The sequence below is a fragment of the Micromesistius poutassou genome (genome assembly GCF_964030765.1).
Source record: "Micromesistius poutassou genome assembly, chromosome: 8".
Classification (NCBI taxonomy): domain Eukaryota; kingdom Metazoa; phylum Chordata; class Actinopteri; order Gadiformes; family Gadidae; genus Micromesistius; species Micromesistius poutassou.
The window spans coordinates 4,035,335-4,053,376 of record NC_140278.1 but is presented as its reverse complement, the minus strand read 5'-3'; the positions used below and the strand labels follow the sequence as shown (position 1 = coordinate 4,053,376).

The window sequence follows — 18,042 nt, the reverse complement described above, 5'->3', positions numbered from 1 at the left end:
TGGGTAGATCGGGAATGCCGACGGCGCGATCTTCTCAAGGACGTGAACGTTGAATGTTTGTTATTTACCGGCATTGGCGGGATTGGGTTTCTACCCAGCCAGCCCTTTCCGTCCATGAGCCGATACATAATTCCTTGCTACTTCAATCCTCTGAGCATGCCTTCCAGGGGGGCTCGCGCATACGGTCTTCCCTGAGGTAAGACAGGATTTAAAGAAGGCGTGACGTCATGACGTTAAAAACCTCCAATGGCTGAGGTCACCATAAGGTCAATCAGATACGGTGATATTTAACGACGATAATCTTAACGATAACCTGACACTGCAGAGTATCGATAACAGCTCTCTCTTCACAAGGCAGAGGTTGTTTTTCTTCACAGACACACACACACACACACACACACACACACACACACACACACACACACATACACACACACACACACACACACACACACAACTGTCGTCGCTTCCAACGTTGATTAAGAGCCGCGAGACACACATATAGTAGTAAGAGGGCGATGACCGCAGAGCTACTCTGAGCTAATGTACACTAACCGGCCCTGTAGGCCATTACAGAGGCAGAGCGACTCGTTCTCTGTTTAATGGTGACACATTTACACACACTCCGTCATCCAGCTAACCATTGTTAGTTTAACGCCAGCCGGTTTGTTACCGCCTGTGTGTTAAGGGTGTGTATTCCTGGATGTATGTGTGTGTGTGTGTGTGTGTGTGTGTGTGTGTGTGTGTGTGTGAGTGTGAGGGAGGGAGGGAGGGAGAGAGAGAGAGAGAGAGAGAGAGAGAGAGTGAGAGAGAGAGAGAGAAAGAGATGATGATGATGATTGGGGAGGGAGGATGTGTGCAATTGTAAGGCAGTGGAGGAAGCATGGATACGCTACTGATACAAATATACATGCACGCACGCACACAAGCATGCATGCACACGAAGACACCCACACAAACCGTACACACGCACCAATTGGTTTTCATTGGAGAAGAGGCTCAACTCCTTGGAATCAAGATTAATAAGAGGCTATTTACATCTCTAATCAGATCCATGTGCATGCATCAGAGAGAGAGAGAGAGAGAGAGAGAGAGAGAGAGAGAGAGAGAGAGAGAGAGAGAGAGAGAGCGGAACTAGACAAGAAATCACACTATACACGAGAGACAGTGGAGCTCACTAAAGTTAAGGTGAGATGAATAGCGTGAAAAGAGTAATAGTGTCAAATGAAGACTTCTGATTGCCTGACATGGATTCCATTTAACCAAACATACACACATATACCCAAACACACACAAACACCACACATTCTGACAAACAAAATAAATGAACACAAAATTGATTCATAGATTGTCCTTGAAACCAAAGTGCACTGAACCCCCTCTAGACCAGGTGATTCTACATCAATGTAGGCGTATTAACGTTCCATATAATACCCCATAATCCCCTTTGATACAGAGATCCCACAATATTGCCGTAAAGACGATCTGTCATTAAGCAGGCTTTGCATTTAAACACAGAACAAAACAAAGCTGGCGTAATCCCACCATGTGCTTTTACGTAGCATGCCGGCTTTCCAGGATTCAGAGGCTTGACGTGAAGTTTGATTCACAACACACACGCCGTGTAGCAACACTGCTTTCTAAACAATAATGGAGGGTGACCTGAGTGTTTAGGGTGGCTGGGAATCGTACACAAGGCGCTGACGCCGAACGCCCCTATTGTTTTTAGGAATAAAAGGGACACAGGCGAGGTGGAATAAACGCCGCGACATTCCCTGCTCGAACGCGCGGTGCGTAAAAGGGGCTGACATCAAGCAACGCCGGGTCCTCAGGCAGAGGGGAGCACACACACACACACAGGACGAGTACAGCCAGGCCGTGCGCCCACGCTGGAGCTCAGGTAAACAACACCCAGCTGCTCCTCTGGGACCCAGAGAGATTTAATAGCAGCAAACCGGTTGTGAGAGAAGGTCAAGGAAAATCATCAGGGGGGGCCGGCGGTGGCTTTAGAACCGCACAAACACGCCGCCGATCAGATATAGGCAACAACTATTGAGAACCGGTGCTGCCGTGGTACGCTTTACTTCTTACCGACGTCCAAACACAAACACACACACACACACACACACACACACGATCGCACACGCACAGGCACACACGTCTGCAGATGTAATCATCAGTGCACTCGTGCACAAACGCAAACACACTCGCAGGGATGGGAACGCGCACAGAGAGACTGGCATATGCACGGGCTTATGTCAAGTCACGGACATCTGGACACGATGCCAGCATACGCATACGGGAATTATTCGCTTGTGAATGTGTTTACGCACACACACATGCACACACGCACACGCATGCACACACATTAAGTGGAGGGAAGGTAGGATCCAATTTGATATGACCTTGACGACGGAGACAGAGGAGGGAAGGAGGGGAGGAGGGAAGGTGAGGGAGAGGGGAGGCGGCGGTTGACTGAAGGGAGAATGTGGTTAGGGAGCGATCCACATGCCTGTTACAGGTTCATTGGAAATACGAGAGGGCACCGCCTTCTAATAATCAATATACACTGTATTGGTGGTAGCTGTCCCTAATCAAGGTTAAAGATAATGAAATGTGACCGTATCTCTTGCACATCATCACATTGCACGTGGCTCAATTAGACAAAGAGTCTGATTATGCCATGCGGCTTGCACAGTCTTGATTGAAGACAACGACAAGGCATGCGGTGTGTACCTCATGTCTGTATGGTAAGGTACCAATATTAGGCTGTGCATCAACTCTCAGGGGAAATAAGCTAACAAGGTTAAAACACCAATATGACATTTAAGTAGTCTCTAAGGCAGTGTTAACAAAACAGGAAATTGCAATGCAAGAAATAAAGTCTTTGAGTTATGCCTCATCATTGTTGAACACTTGATTCTCATCGGTCAAAAACAAATAGTGACATTTCCAATTACTGCAGTACACAATTTTGTTGTGCGACTCATTTTAAAACTACCTTTGTCAACGCAAATGGTCCATGTATGATCTCAGAGTGACTTATACGGCAAACAAAAGGGATCTATCTTCATCGGTGTGCATTATTAAAAAAATGTAAGTCGATGCGTTACAATACCAACATTAACAACACCTGTCAAATACAACTATCCACCATATGTTTCCTTGACAAGGCGAGAACAATGTGCTCAAAGCCCCACAGAGGAATATTTTAATTTCAGCTGATTAAGTCGATACAAAACAATTGTTACAGATGAAAGTCACTCATATCTAATCATTGTTGGTAGCTGTGGTACAAGCAGAATAAACCACTCCATCGTGTCCCATTATTGGAAGTAAAATACTTCCGCACTTAATGTTTCGAACGGCCTTCAATGCCGAATAGTTACATTCCCAGTCACTGAAGTACACGATTTTTGTGCAACTCATTTTAAAACCACCTTTATCAATGCAAATGCTCCATTTATAATCTCAGAGTGACTCATACGGCAACAAAAAAGGGATATCATCTTCATAAAAAAGACCCATGTGACCGTTTTATCTCTCCCTTCTATCTCTTTCCATCTCGTAAACAGGCGATGTACGATTACGCATAATCTCGGCAAAGATGCAGACTTCTCACTCGTCGCAGGACAAGTCAAACAACAAACAGAGCATTTAGGGCCAAGAGTACCGGGGTCTGGCGGCACAATACAGGAGGGATCCACCCGACGCCCTGCCGATCCCCTTCACCTCTGTCCCTGGCCCGCCCCCACAAAGCTCACCGCGTGGAGCGTGTGTGAGTGGTTGGAAGAGTGTCGTGAATTGTTTTTTTGTATGCAGTTGAGTGCACAGGAACGTTTTGTACAGATCCTAACAGATAATGAGGCCAGGGAGGTTTTTAGCATGGGAGATCTGTGCACGGACCGATTCTTCTTCCAGCCTTCAGATCACTCTAAGACCTGGGTTGTAGGCTCACATCAATCATGTCCGCGACACACTCTGATTGGTGGGCCGCGGGAGAAGGGGGGGTGGGGGTCGATGCACAGCGGGGGAAAGAGGAGTTTCCCTCATAAACGTAGGCGTTTGTCCGTGTGTTGGGTCTGGTTGAAAATGACAAGGGAAGAGGAGGAAGGGGGGCAGGGTGGGGGGGAGGGGAGGAAGGGGGGGTTTGTGAGACAGGACAGATTGATGGGGAGGGGGAAACAAGGGCTGCAGGAAGGGAGGGCCCCATGCCCTGCACTTGAACTTAGAGCTGGTGGTGGTGGGGGTGGTGGTGGTGGTGATGGAGGTGGGTGGGATAGGGGTCAAAGGAGGCAAGGGAAAGAAAAGCCAGCTGAGGAACACCAGTGTCTCGGCCCCAAGGGAGGGGGATCGGGAGAGATGGGGGTGAGTGGGGTGAGGGGGTGAGGGGGGGGAGGGAGGAAGGGAAAAGGATACCCCCGTTGTTTTTCATGCAGGCTGCCAGTGGTTGCATTGATGTAACATATTGGCCCTTCTGGTGGCTATAAACTGTTATGGCCGAAGAACCCCAAACTAATCAAATTCCGGTCCTGGCCCAGCCCAGCAGAAGAGGAAAAACACAATAACACAATGCTTATTCTCAACCGAAGAGCGACACGTAAAAAAGGCCCATTTGGGCTTTGAGCCATATGGTCATATGAAAACACATGTCATCGGGGAACAGACATAACACAATTACGGGAAACTCAAGAAAACCCTTGTACGGTTTATCTTCACTGAGCTCCCGGAGCACCCAAGCCAGACGTACGTCAAATTTAAACACACACTAAACTACACATTCCTGATCCTAACATACGTGACTTGTTGACTAGGGGAGCAGAACAAAAAAACAAACCTCAAAGCCACAATCGAGGGGGGGGGGCATTCCCGCCTTACCTTGGTGTGGAGATAATGGGGGTAGTAGTAGGTGTACTGGGGGTACATTGGCTGCTGCTCCAAGCGTTTTCCCATGTAGCTGGAATCCGACTCAAAGTCCCTGAAGGCGTAGGGTGCGAGAGACCCTGGCAAGAGAGGGGGCGCCGTGCTGCTGCTTTGGCGAGGGACCGGCCCCTGATACTTCCAGCGGCGAGGGACGACCGACTTGGCCTGGTCGTTTCCCAAAAAGCAAAAAAAACTCCCCCGCCGGATCGAAGGAGGGACAGACGGACGGAAGGACGGAAGGACGGAGACGCAGTGGCGGCGGCGGCAGCGGCGGCACGATCACTTTGTCACTCGGGTTCCAGATCGATCGTCGAGATCTTTGGACGGATGTGATAAAGTCTGTCCTTCTGATGTGGAGATCTCAGAGTGTGGGTTGTCGGGGTGGTGGGGGGGGGGGGGGGGGGAGAGAGAGAGTTGACCCCCTCCTCTTTTTTGCTGGTGGGAGGTGGAGGGGGGGGGGGCGGGGGGGTGGGGGGAGCAAGGGAAGGATCCGAGAGGTAGCGGTAGGGAGGGAGGTAACGAGCGACGGGAGATGCCGGCGATTAGGGAGATGGTGGAAGGAGGTGACAGGAGATCAGGAGATGGACCGGGGGATACGGCGGTGGAAGTGACAGTGGAAGACGCCGGGGGGGAATCTCAGAGAGGGAGGGGGAGGCGTGGTAAACGAGCAGGGGCGGGGGGAGGAGGAGGGGGGAGAAGACGAATAGGGGACTGCTAGAAGGATGGACAGGACCCCTGCTGTTTCTCCCTGCGCGGCGCGTTTGTTGTCGCTCACCCCCCCAAAAAAAATTCACACTCACTCCCGACTGTTCTGGTGCGGTGCTCGGAACATGCCCCTCAATGCCTCTTTCCCACCGTCACACTTTCTATTCCTTTCTTCCTATTCCTCCTTCTCCTCTCTCCCTCTCTCTCCCTCTCACAGACCGCGTCCCCTCTTCTCCTGTGCGCTCCTTTCTGCCTCGATCGCACGAGATGAGTCCCCCCGCTCACGCAAGACGAACAACTTGGCTGCAGCCTGAGACGGATAATACCAATTTGTGTTCTTCTTTTCTCTTCCTCTCAGACCCCCGTGGAAGCCCTCCGCTGGATCCGCGATCGGCGAACTCGCAGCACGCAGACTGTGGACTGTGTGCGAGTGAGAGGAGCAGAGAAGGAAGAGAAGCAGAGGAGGAGGAGGAGGAGGAGGAGGAGGAGGAGGAGGAGGTGGAGAAGCAGAGACAAGGGTGGTCCGGCACCGAACCTGCGTCTGGCTCTCTGTCTCTCCCTTGCTCTCTTTCACAAGCACTCTCTCTCTCTCTTGGGTCTTTTGTTTCAGAGCTCCAGAGGGAGATAACGCAGATAACGCCTGGAATGCCCGGCACGGCTTTTAAAGCAACCAGAACAATGAAATAAGAAGAATAAAAGAATAAAAACACACAAGGCAGGCAGCAGCTCAACTCCTTTCCGCTGAAAGGCAAAGATTTGAACCTTATCTGGACACTGTTCACTCTACTACACCGCACGGGGGGGGGGGGGGGAAGCCGGGGAAAGAAAGAGGGATCAAAATCCTTTCTGATCCACAAGGTGCCTCCTCCTCTTGTCTTCTGCTCTTGTCTTCTCCTCCCGTGATCCCTCTCCGGTCGCCTTAAGCTGTCGCCCTGATGCTCTGCTCGGCTGCCCAGTCCCCGCGTATGCGTGTCGCGTGCGGATGTGTATGTGTATGTGCGTGCGTGCGTTCTCGCGTGTGTTCTCGCGTGCGTCTGCCTGCGCCGTCTGCCCGTGTCTGTGTTGAGCGTGTGTTTGTTAACGTCTGTGTGTGTACGTGTGTGTGTGTGTGTGTGTGTGTGTGTGTGGGGGGGGACTTTGCGTGTAACTGACAGAGAGAGAGAGGGAGAGAGAGAAAAAGGAAGAAGGAGGGAGGAGGGGTGTGTGTGTGTGTGGGGGGGGGGGGGGCAATAGTGCGCGTTTGAGGCTGTTTGCAGTCTGCTCCACTCTCTCTCTCTCTCCCTTTCTCTCTCGCTCACTTTCTCTCTTTCTCTCGCTCAGTGAGCGAGCGACAGAGGGGTATGGCTTCAGTGAAGTGACGCTCCTCCTCCTCCTCCCTCTCTCTCTCATACTCTCTCTCTCTCGCTCACTCTCTCTCTAGTTATTTTATGGAAACATAGAGGTTGTGGGAGTGGTTGGTCCTGCCCTCTCCCAAGCCCTCTCTCTCTCTCTCTCTCTCTCTCTCTCTCTCTCTCTCTCTCTCTCTCTCTCTCTCTCTCTCACTCTCTCTCTCCCTGTAAGTATGTGTGTTTCTAAAGAGAGGACAGAGAAAGGGGATAAAGGGATAGAGAGAGAGTGCGAGAGAGAGACAGACAGACAGAGAGAGAGAGAGAGAGAGAGAGAGAGATTGAGAGACACAGACAGACAGACAGACAGAGAGAGAGACAGAAACAGAAAGAGAGAAAGAGAGAGAGAGAGAGAGAGAGAAAAAGAGAGAGAGAAGGGCTAACGCATTGAGTGAAATTTGTGTCAGGGTCCCCCTGCTGGTACTCAGCAACAGTGCTGTCTTAATGAGAAAATTACACTCTCAACGTTTTGCACTTTAAACAACTTAGTCGAGCTAGATGACTACATATGCAATATGGTCATCATCAACACTGATCCGCCTACACGTTGTATAACCTTCCTTTCTACTTCCGGCGTTCTCAATCAGCATCACGTGACCCATACTTAGAACGCATCGACAGCACCGACGCAACGTGCAGTACGTAAATAAAACCTTTTAAACGCACGCGCACTCACGTGCGTCCGCCACAGCCACGGTGCTCCTCGCCCACCGTGGCGAGGCTCTCTGCAGTATCACCGCGGTGTGTGTGTGTGTGTGTGTGTGTGTGTGTGTGTGTGTGTGTGTGTGTGTGTGTGTGTGTGTGTAGCGTAGCGGCGGGCTGCGTGGCACACTGACCCAGTGACAGAGCGGTGCAGGATGTTGTGATGGAACTCCTGCCATGTGCTGTAAGTTCTGAGTGCTGCTGTTACGTAAGAGCCACTAGAGCAGGGCAGGCAGGCAAGGCGAGGTGAGTAAAAAAAAAATAAAAAAAAAGACATCAAAATAAAAGCGTGAGTGTTCTGGATGCAGCTGTGCGGGGCTGTACACGTGGGTTTGTGTGTGGAGGCGTGCGCGCTAGGGGAGGGGAGGGAGCCAGCGAGAGGGCAGATGATTCAAATGTGCCACGAGAAGAATGGGTTTGTGTGGGAACGCACCTTTTACGATGGAGGTGTGTTGATCACCGTGGAGGATGAGGCCATAGGAGTGTGTTTCTTTCTGTGTTGGTGTTGTGATCTACTGCTTTTTGGTGTGAGAGCTGTCCTGGTGGAGCCATTTCATGGTCGAATTCTCGTCTGGAGAATTGCGGATCTCCATCTTAATTGAGATTTCAAAATGAGGATCATTTATTTAAACCAAAGGTCCTGCAACATTACCCGTGAAATAACAACTTCTGAAACAAAAAAAACAAATCGGGTAATATGCGTAAAGAATGTACTGCCGATACAGCGTATCGTGAATAAACTGATAATAATATGATAAAATGTTTATCAAACACATTTTATCATGAGCGAAACCGGTATGTTTAAAACCTTCACGTATCAAACTCCTAATGTGCTGTCGCTTGATCCTGTCCACTGGACAGACAATGTCACGGGGTAAATGAGTGTGTCGTTTAATTTCAGGGTTCATGTTTATTTATCAGCCACTTCATTCTAAACCCTAAAGCACAATTTAATAGGCAGCCTGTAGCCACTTGTGTGCGAGTGAGGATGAGGAGGGTGCTGCTACTCTTCATTAACACTGGGCTCCTGCCTGGACAGGCTACTGATATCAATGTTCTGTGCTATCTGATAGCCTCTCCATAGGTATTAGAGGTCAAGGTTTGTTTACTCAAAGTGTAAGTGAACTTTTTCAGCTGAAATTCCTACTTAAAAATGTTCTTTTTTGGACTGATTGTAATACATTAGAGGGGGATGTGTCATCACCATGGTTACAACTTAAGGCAAATGTGATAATTAAGCTAGTACCGTTGCTGTGCGTGAGCATTAGAATCAGCAGTGTTGTATATGAAATGGTGAAAATTCATACTCAGCTGACATTCACACTCTATGAGATAAAAAATACAGATGTTTTGGGCTGATAGTTAAGTGGTGGGCATGTCATCCCCATGATTACGACCCAAGGCAAGTATGTGATAATTAAGTGAGCCCTGTTTTTGTGTGTGAGCATTAGAATCAGCAATGTTTTATACGAACTGCGCCAAACAGTGTGGTGCAAGAGTCTGAGAAGCTTAACCCTCTCTATGGGACGTGGCTGTCAACATCAAGCACTGCCCAGAATCCTGCGTTGGACCCTGGAGCCCCTCACATCCACACGCACCACACATCCACACACACCACACACACCACACACTAGTACCTTGGAAAAGCAACAAAATAAATGTGATTTGAGTTTGGAGCAGAGTACAACGTTCGCAAACTTGTAGGCAAAAACAAAGGATCCTAAAGCTGTTTTCTTTAAATGTCTTAATTTAGTAACATTTACCAAATGCCAACGACTACTATGTTGAACATCATATAAGACTTATATTACCGTGTTAAAACAAAACAAAACTACTTTGCTTTCACTGCCACTTCACCAACAACAACATAATATAACTTGCCATAAACTTTATTTATTTAATCACCTTAGGCAATCAATCAGATATGGACAGCAACAATACAGTGCATAATATTCTGCAGCACCTAAAGAAACTCAATTAAAGGGCTCTGTTAGATAGTGATTATATGTGTTTATTTTATGTGCTTACCATTAAAAAGGGAATTGGAAGAAAAACACAATATATATATATATATATATATAAAGTCCATGCTAGACAACAATTACAATAAAGTCATGTCTATTTGTGAACATGGCTGTCTTCCAAGTACACTCTGCTTTGTTTAACCTTCTCGACGAGCCAAACAAAAGACAATAAAGCAGAATAATGTAAACAATAACAGAAAGGGGCGCTGAGCAGTTTAATATCAAGGTGGTTCTGCGAACATTGTGTTTTCCTGACCTCTCCCTCGCCACAGTCATCAAAGCAACCTTCAAACGGGGGGGGGGGGGCAGGAAGAGCGAAGCGGTGTGGCTTTGCCGAGCAGGAATTCTCTCGGAGCGCTGCGCCAGATGTGTGGCGGAATTCCCGAGAGCCGGAGGACGCAAAGCTGTAAAGAAACGCAAAAAGCCTCCACAACATCTAAGCGGGGTTACGGCTGGGAAAACTGGGTTCAGGAGGACCACGGCCCCTGTTAAACAGGAGCTCATCTCACCGTCGCAGCCCGAGGAAGGAGACTTCATTAAACGATATGATGTCTATGATTCAGAATGGCAACCGATATTGGAGATGTGAAATGTAATATCTCACCGGTGTACACAATATAATTAGATCCATGTTTGTTCCCTTCACAACACGTGGGTATTTGTTTGTTGACATGAAGTCGCCTAATATACTGTGCCTGCATTCCTGTGCAACAATAATGAGTTGAAGTTATTGTTATACATTTAATGGAAACGGTGATAAGTGTTTACCAATGAGGAACTTACAGCCATGCCCTTATCTGCGATATTCTCCACCAACCACACCAAGGCCACCTGAGGGGTATTCCATCAACCAAGCTAAACGCAAAGCCGGGCTTATTTCGCTTAGCCTCGCTACAGCCTATATTTTCACTAAGTGTCTAAGATTAAATGATGCAAATTAAATAATTAAATTAATTGCTATCTATTGTAATCGTGGATATTTTCTCAACACATTTTTATACAAATCGATCGTATTCTACCGAAATCGGGACGCATCAGTGGTCTAGTGCTGCGGGCGGCCCGAGCTCCCGTCCTGAGTATGTCATAGAATTCTTGGAGTTGGCTTATTTTTGTTATTCCCTTTATGTCAGAGAAAGTAGGCCTAGCAATTGACTTTTTACATATTACATGTGTCTCACAATTTCCCCAGACCCCATATATAACTTGCAAAAATCCATGGTAAAGTTAAAGGGATAGTTCAGGATTTTGGACATCGGGTCTCATTTCCAAGTGAGCCAGTGTGTTATTTATCATTGGAGACCGTTTTCAACACTTTTCATTCAGTCCTTCTAGTTGCAGAAATCTCTGGTGCTAGGCTAGCGCAAGTCGAGGGGAACTGCTAGCCTGCCAATAAAAACAGTTTTACCCACTCCCGAGGCAAACCAATTATAATGCAGACTATCGATGTAAATGTCTGTTTTGATAGAATAGTGTTAGAGTAGTGTGTGTGTAGTGTTAGTGATAGAAATAAACTTACCCTTGCATCGCATTGCATTTAGTTTATAATCCCTGTAGTTGGAAGCAAGCTACAGCAGTGGCGGACTGATATTACCTGGAGTGCGCTTCTCTGTTTACCTTCTGCTGTAGTGAATTGGTTGCTACACCAGAGCAAAGTGAAATTGAAAGAAAGTAGTCCCCCAAAATGTAATGTGATCATTGCGATACAAGGATAGTTTTATTTCTAATATTATTCTATCAACACAGACATTTACATCAACAGGCGGGCATTATAATTGGTTTGCCTCGGGTGTACTTTGGAGTGGGTAAAACTGTTTTTATTGGCAGGCTAGCAGTTCCCTTCAACTTGTGCTAGCCTAGCACCAGCGATTTGTGCAACTAGAAGGACTAAATGAAAAGTGTTGAAAACGGTCTCCAATGATAAATAACACACTGGCTCACTTGGAAATGAGACCTGATGTCCAAAATCCTGAACTATCCCTTTAATATCAATATTAATGTTACTGATAGTGAAGTCTTTCTCACAATGACAAAGGCACTGCTGCATGGGAAATTGTCAGCCACATAAATTCCATTCAGGTGAGTTTCTCGGCAGGCTGCCGAGACCACTTTTGTTGAGATAAATACTATGGTTAGTCAGTTTTGAATATTTCCTTCTGGCTGCATTTACTATGCCTATCTCTTCAAAGAAATGGAAAATAAATGGCATGAAAAGTTCTTTGATTTCTCCAGTAAACCTTCCTAAATTACTAATTGCGTGGGCAAGTGCGAAACGTTACCTCAAGACTATCTCCCTGATTACAAAACCATGGTCAATATTCAATAAAATATGTTACGCTTAATACTACTTATGTATTCAATAGATCAGCGATTTTTTTTTGCCATGCAGCCTCCCTGTTTTTATTAATGGTTAAGGTGTTCTCTTTTTGAGTTATTATATGCGTGTACTCCTCATAGACCTCCACAAGCAGCTTCTGTTCGCCACCCCGCTCTGTCTTTTCCGGACATTTGATCCATGATTCGACATTCACGGTTCTGGGCTGGTTACATACATCATGAGTGCGCGTTATCCAGGATAACGTTAGCCTGGTTTGAACTAACCTGAGCAAGGCGATGATGAAATACCCCCCTGGTTTGCCCTGTGTGGAGTTGTGTTGTGTTCTTTGGTGATCTCTTAATGTATTCCTTATCCTAACATTCACCAAAAAGGACATTGTTGCGTGGGTGGCTTGATATCTTCGGACAGAACTCACAGTATGAAGAAACGCCAATTTGATGTTCTGTGTGCCAACACGAAGAGTGTGGCAACTCATCCTCCATTTTACATTCCAACAGTTGGATGTTTTTGCTTATTGTAATAATAATAATAATAATAATAATAATAAGTATTATTATTATTATTACAATAAGCAAAAACATATAATAATAATAATAATAATAATATGATAATTACAATAATTATTTTGTTTCATTTAGGTAGAAGAGCGGCACATAAGAAACGGTGGATTCATCCACTCTCGAGAACGTCCCAAGAGCCAAACTCGTAGGTGGCTTTGGGACGGCCGAGGAATCGGGAAGAGTGCAAATTGTTCAATTTAGCAGTGGTGGCAGACAGAATGTCAAAGAAGATGGTGGATACATGAAAGTAAAGGATGAATGTGTTGCATTACCAAAACTGTTATTAACATCAATATCGAAAGCAGTGGGTAAAAAAATCTTCTAATAACAAATTTAAAATACATTCGCATTTTGCCATTCCCGCAACAGCCATACAAAGTATTAAACACCCTCTTCAATGTCAGTTGGAATATGAGGTCACTTTCCAATAAGATGAATCAGGGGGAATTATTGAAACACGGTGTAGCGGGGCTACCGACGATAAGTGAATTAGAGAAGAAAAAATATTGTTGACGCCACCGTGGATGAGGCGGCTACACCTGACAGCTCGGAGGAGGGGAATATTAAATTATGCCCGCATGAAAAACATGCTTCAAAATGATCTACGTGGGCTGCGGTGCCATATAAAAAAATCAGTTTGAATTAGTGCGCCCTCCCCCAGCCCTCCTCCACTAACAGCGACCCGCTCAAATGGCGCAGTTCATTACATGACTGAATCAAAACACAGACAAATCACCTTAGGCCCCCGTGCAATCCCCTCTCCCCCGTTTCCTTCCTCCTCTCCCCCGTGCCTCCCTCCCCCTCTCCTCCTCCCCCCCAAACCCAGACCGGCAACTCACTTCAAACCAAATCATCATTTTCTTTTTCAACCCCCCCCAAAAAGATTATAATAATACACCAATGAACACCGGTTCTGTGGATTCATTTGCACAATTATGCAAATGCACGAGGAGGTTGAAGCTTTTATTAATAATGGAGAAAAGTCTGGCGTTAGGCGGCGGGTTTAATAAAGTTATTACTGTTGAACAGCTAGCGCCTTGTGATTACTCTCATGTAGCCGTAGCCGCTATTATGTTAGCGCTGCGTTCGGGTTGCGGGTTCGAATTGATGGATCACTCATTCAAACTTCGGGGAGCGAAGACCTTAAACCCCCGGCGCGGAGGGACTTGTCAAACTAAATAAAAGAAGCAGGGGAGAGGGCGTAAATATTGCACAAGTGCAAGTGCACAAGGTATTCCTTTCACATCACCCTGGTTTTTTGAGTCTTAGGCCCTGACACACACCACTCTGACTGCTGATCAACGGCAGAAACGGCAGTCGGACCGATTTGGTCGTTGCCGATTCAACCTTGAGCAATCGGCTGAAAAGATCACAGACGGCTTGAAAAGATCACCGACAGCTTTGACGACGGCCGATCGCACAGCACACACACCGTACAGACTCAGGTCACTGAGCTCGCCAGACTGTCTGACGACCGATAATCTGGTTGGTGTGTCAGGGCCATAAAAGGACATGCCGTTCGCTAGACAATACTATGATATATAATAGTATTCTCTAGGGAACAATACTATCGGTATTTCATTTAGTAATCTAGCTGACGCTTTCATTCAAAGCAATTTACACACATTTATTTACTGCTTAATTACGGCTGAATGTCAACACCCTTACAACTTAAGATAACTTTTTGTTTCAGGGCATTTCATATCTTTAGCCTCATGGCGTTATTGCCTAAGTCATATTTTAAGGTTCATCTTGTATTTAGTGTAAAAAATGGCCAAGTCAAACAGATGACCTAGGCAGATAGTGATTATGGAATGTAAGAAGCACTCTGATTAGCTTAGGATATAGCCAGTGAGGCACAGTGAAACAGCAGCGTTAGGAGAATAGAGTTAGGTTAGATATCACAATTTGGCCAAAATTTTGACTACGGCAATTATGGCTTTGCCAATCCATTATGATGAGGCTAACAATATGCAACATTGGCAAAAATGACACCATTGTCACATAATACATTCACACTTGAACGGGACACCACATCCTACACCCCGATTTCCTCATTACAAATTACTATGTGCACTTTCAAACCTACGTATCATATCTTTTCATCCTCAATCTGCAGTGAGCACTTGCAAAGTCACATTAGCTAACCCAGCCTGTGTTCATCGTGTCTGTGTTTCTGTGTGTCTGTGCGTCTGTGTGTCTGTGCGTCTGTGTGTCTGTGTGTCCGCCGGAGGCCCCGGGAGGTGCCGAGGCGTGACTAACTGACTGAGGGCCCCGCGCTCGCTGCCGCTCCGAGGGGTAATTAATTTCAGCAAACGACCGCCACGTCTGTCGGCTTTTATAAACGAGCGTTTACGCGCCACGGACAATTTAACCACTCCACTGAGCCCGTCCTGACAGAGATGAGGAGGAAGGGGTGGGGGGGAGGGATGGAGGGTGGGGGGGGAGGGATGGAGGGTGGGGAGGGAGGAAGGGAGGTGGAGGGGAGACGAGACATGGGGAAGATATGGGCGGATGGGGACCGCAGTGTTTGGTGAGTGATGGGAGTCTTAATCGATGGAGTAGGCATATTTACTCGACGATGCTCACACGACCCATCAGTTTGCACAGCGAGCATTCCCCCGACACTAAGACCGTTATCAATGTTCAAAAAAAGTTGAACATCTTAGAGCATTATCGTATTAAGTGATCAAAAGCCAGAACGATGATGTTGTTTCTAAGGACAGTGACTGGAGCTAAAGTGTAGTCATCATGGGAAATAAACTGTCTCTCTTAATAGTGTCATGCTAGTACTGTATATGGACAACAATGCTCTGCCTTCCATGCTTTAAACCAATTAAAAAAACATTTGATACCCCATCTCTCCCTAACCCTCTCAGGGATCAGTGTAAGTTGCAGTATGGGCAAAGCCATGTTAATCCACCTGATAAAACAGCCTTCTCAAGAAAAACATGCAATCTCCTTTTCTTTTTTCACGTGCAATGTAACCGTTGCCCACATCACTCCCTTGCATGAACATATGTTGCGTGTGAACTTCAACATAAAGCGAGGGTACCAGCCCTATCTCAGCCACATAAAAGCAGCAGATGTCGATGTCACTTGCTACTCCCGAAACATGTTTTTCTTAATATCCTGATCCAGAAACATACTTGCGTTGTGGACAACCATCATGCTGTGTGTGTGTGTGTGTGTGTGTGTGTGTGTGTGGTGGAGGGGAGGGCTGAAATTCTATCTGGTAGCAAGACTACCGCTTTGTGGCTGCTGCCAAGCCTACCAAGGCTGGCCTCTGGTGCTGTGTTTTCACAGCTAGACACACAGCGCTCTGACACCGGGCCCCTGGGCTTACTGATCTGTCAGGGCTGCATGACGGGTGTTGTGGAGGTTGCATCGTTTTTTTTTCTTCGCTTTTTCGTCTGCTTTTCTGCAGAGCGGCGATTATATTATACTCAGGAAGGAAATAAGAAAGAAGGTGAAAAAAAGAAAAGCTGAAAGATTGAGACAAATACCAACTCGCGGCAGCTTAGTGACTCAACCCGCTACTGCTCTACCCACCGAGGCCAAAGAGCCACGTACGAACCCAGGGGCCGACACAGACCCCCGTGGCCCCTGGTAACCCACCATCTCCTCTCCCTTTACTCACTTCCCTGTCTCTCTCTCCGTCACCCCCCAGGGACAGAAACGTCACAGAAATATGTTCAAGAAAGACGGACAATAATCTCATTGTGATGGCCAACCTAAAACGACGAAACAGGTTTGTCAGTGCGAGACTAACCCACCCGCATGGACGCAGGCCGGTGCAGAAACCCTTTACTGGTTGAAGAAACAGCCTTTAGTCCCCAATGTCACGTTTCTGTCTAGAAAAAATTAAATAGATGACATTTGTGTGATTCCCAGTGGAAAATACAACATATTAGTATAGTTTGGGCATTTAAATGCGTTTTGAACATTTCTAGAGAGAAATATCCATTTTATTTTCCAAATCTACGTATTGTTATTATTGACTCTTTGATTCTTTGATTCTGATTTGATTCTTTTATTGACTTATTTATAGTAAGTTGCTTTGCATAAAAGTGTCTGCTAAACGCCTTAAACGTAAATCTACGTTCAGAGAATTATGTTTAGTTTATTAGTTAATTCAATGTTTTCTATCATTGCCGTGGTGATTGACTTTGATGCTGCCACCCCTGAAACCACACAGCTTTGGATCGTTGTCTTTGCTTTGTGTAGTCCTCAGTGCTGTTGTTATAAGTGTTATTTTATGATTCTTCAAGTGTTTTTGTGGGGAAACCCAGAAGTTCATGTTTGCATTGTTTCTTCGCAAAGAATCCATTCCAAAGGTTCATTTTATATATACACGTCGAAGAGAAATTTATACCCCTATAAAGTTTTTCGAAGCGGGAACGCAATCAATAAGTAGGTAAACGATTTTGAAAACACTAGTACAATCAACACACCATGAATGGGGGCAAATAATGACTTGGGAGTAAGATGGAGAGATCTGATCTATTTTTTATATGAAACAGGGCATTAAGGTCTACTAAAATGATCAATCTGGAGGTTCTAGCCCGGCAGGAAGCAATGCAATTATAAGGTGACCTTGGGGTCAAGGACACATGGGAAATTTTGGCATCACTAGCCATCTTGAAAGTACACGAAAAGGGGCGTGACCTCTAACATTGGAGTACATAGAAGGCGGTGGTTTCAAGTTCCCCATTTTTAGTGGGAGGGAAATAGAAACTTCATTAAGGCACAAGTTCTTCATATTTAGGGTAAAAAAAAGTCCCTTACAAGCCTGAAAAAAGTTCCTGTGCATCTACTCATAACTTATTTTAGATACAGGTGTGATTCTCAGATATGCGTGTCGGATCTGTGCGGTGTAGGTCTGGGAAGAATTTCATAAACTCAGCAGTGGACGGCGGGGTGAGCTGTCACAAGGAGCTGTCACAAGGAGCGTTTGCAGAGGCTTTGTGAGTCACTGCATGTAAGACCGGGCCTGCAAATTGATAATCTAACACATCCTTCAGGCCCTCTTTCTGGAATTTCCTAAGTAGGTCTATCGGTAGCCCACAGTCGTAACACCAAAAAAAAATGACAATCATTCTATCTGCAACTCTACAAGAACGCCCGTTTTAAACTGATTGAGAGTCACAGCGAGTGTGTGTCAGAATTCATTTGAATACAGCTTCCAAAATGTCTTCTGCCACCAGGTGTGTTCACGTACGTGCCTGGCACCCTCATCAAGGGGCCACTGGCAGTGGTGTTAACGACAGTAACTACAGCAGGGGACAGAGCAGCACTGCCAGGGCCCACAAAGCAACAGTACCCATGGTTGTGCTTTGCCAAAGGGGGGTTGTTAACAATCGGGAAATGTGATACTGTGAGAAAGATCATTTTCGATGTGCTGGGGG

At 46.3% G+C, this 18,042-nt stretch overlaps 1 protein-coding gene across 2 annotated transcripts in view; it reads right to left on the bottom strand.

Annotated features, from left to right (window-relative positions):
• rbms3 (RNA binding motif, single stranded interacting protein) overlaps positions 1-5,190 on the bottom strand; it is a gene marked incomplete at its 3' end in the record, with an annotated part of 122,804 nt that extends 117,614 nt beyond the window's left edge. For both annotated transcript variants that reach the window (XM_084471253.1, XM_084471254.1), the window contains exon 1: positions 4,879-5,190. In XM_084471253.1, the coding sequence (XP_084327379.1) occupies positions 4,879-4,953 (75 nt within the window). In that variant the 5' untranslated portion in view covers positions 4,954-5,190. The remainder of the gene's footprint in view (positions 1-4,878) is intronic.
• Between the last annotated feature and the right edge of the window lie 12,852 nt (positions 5,191-18,042).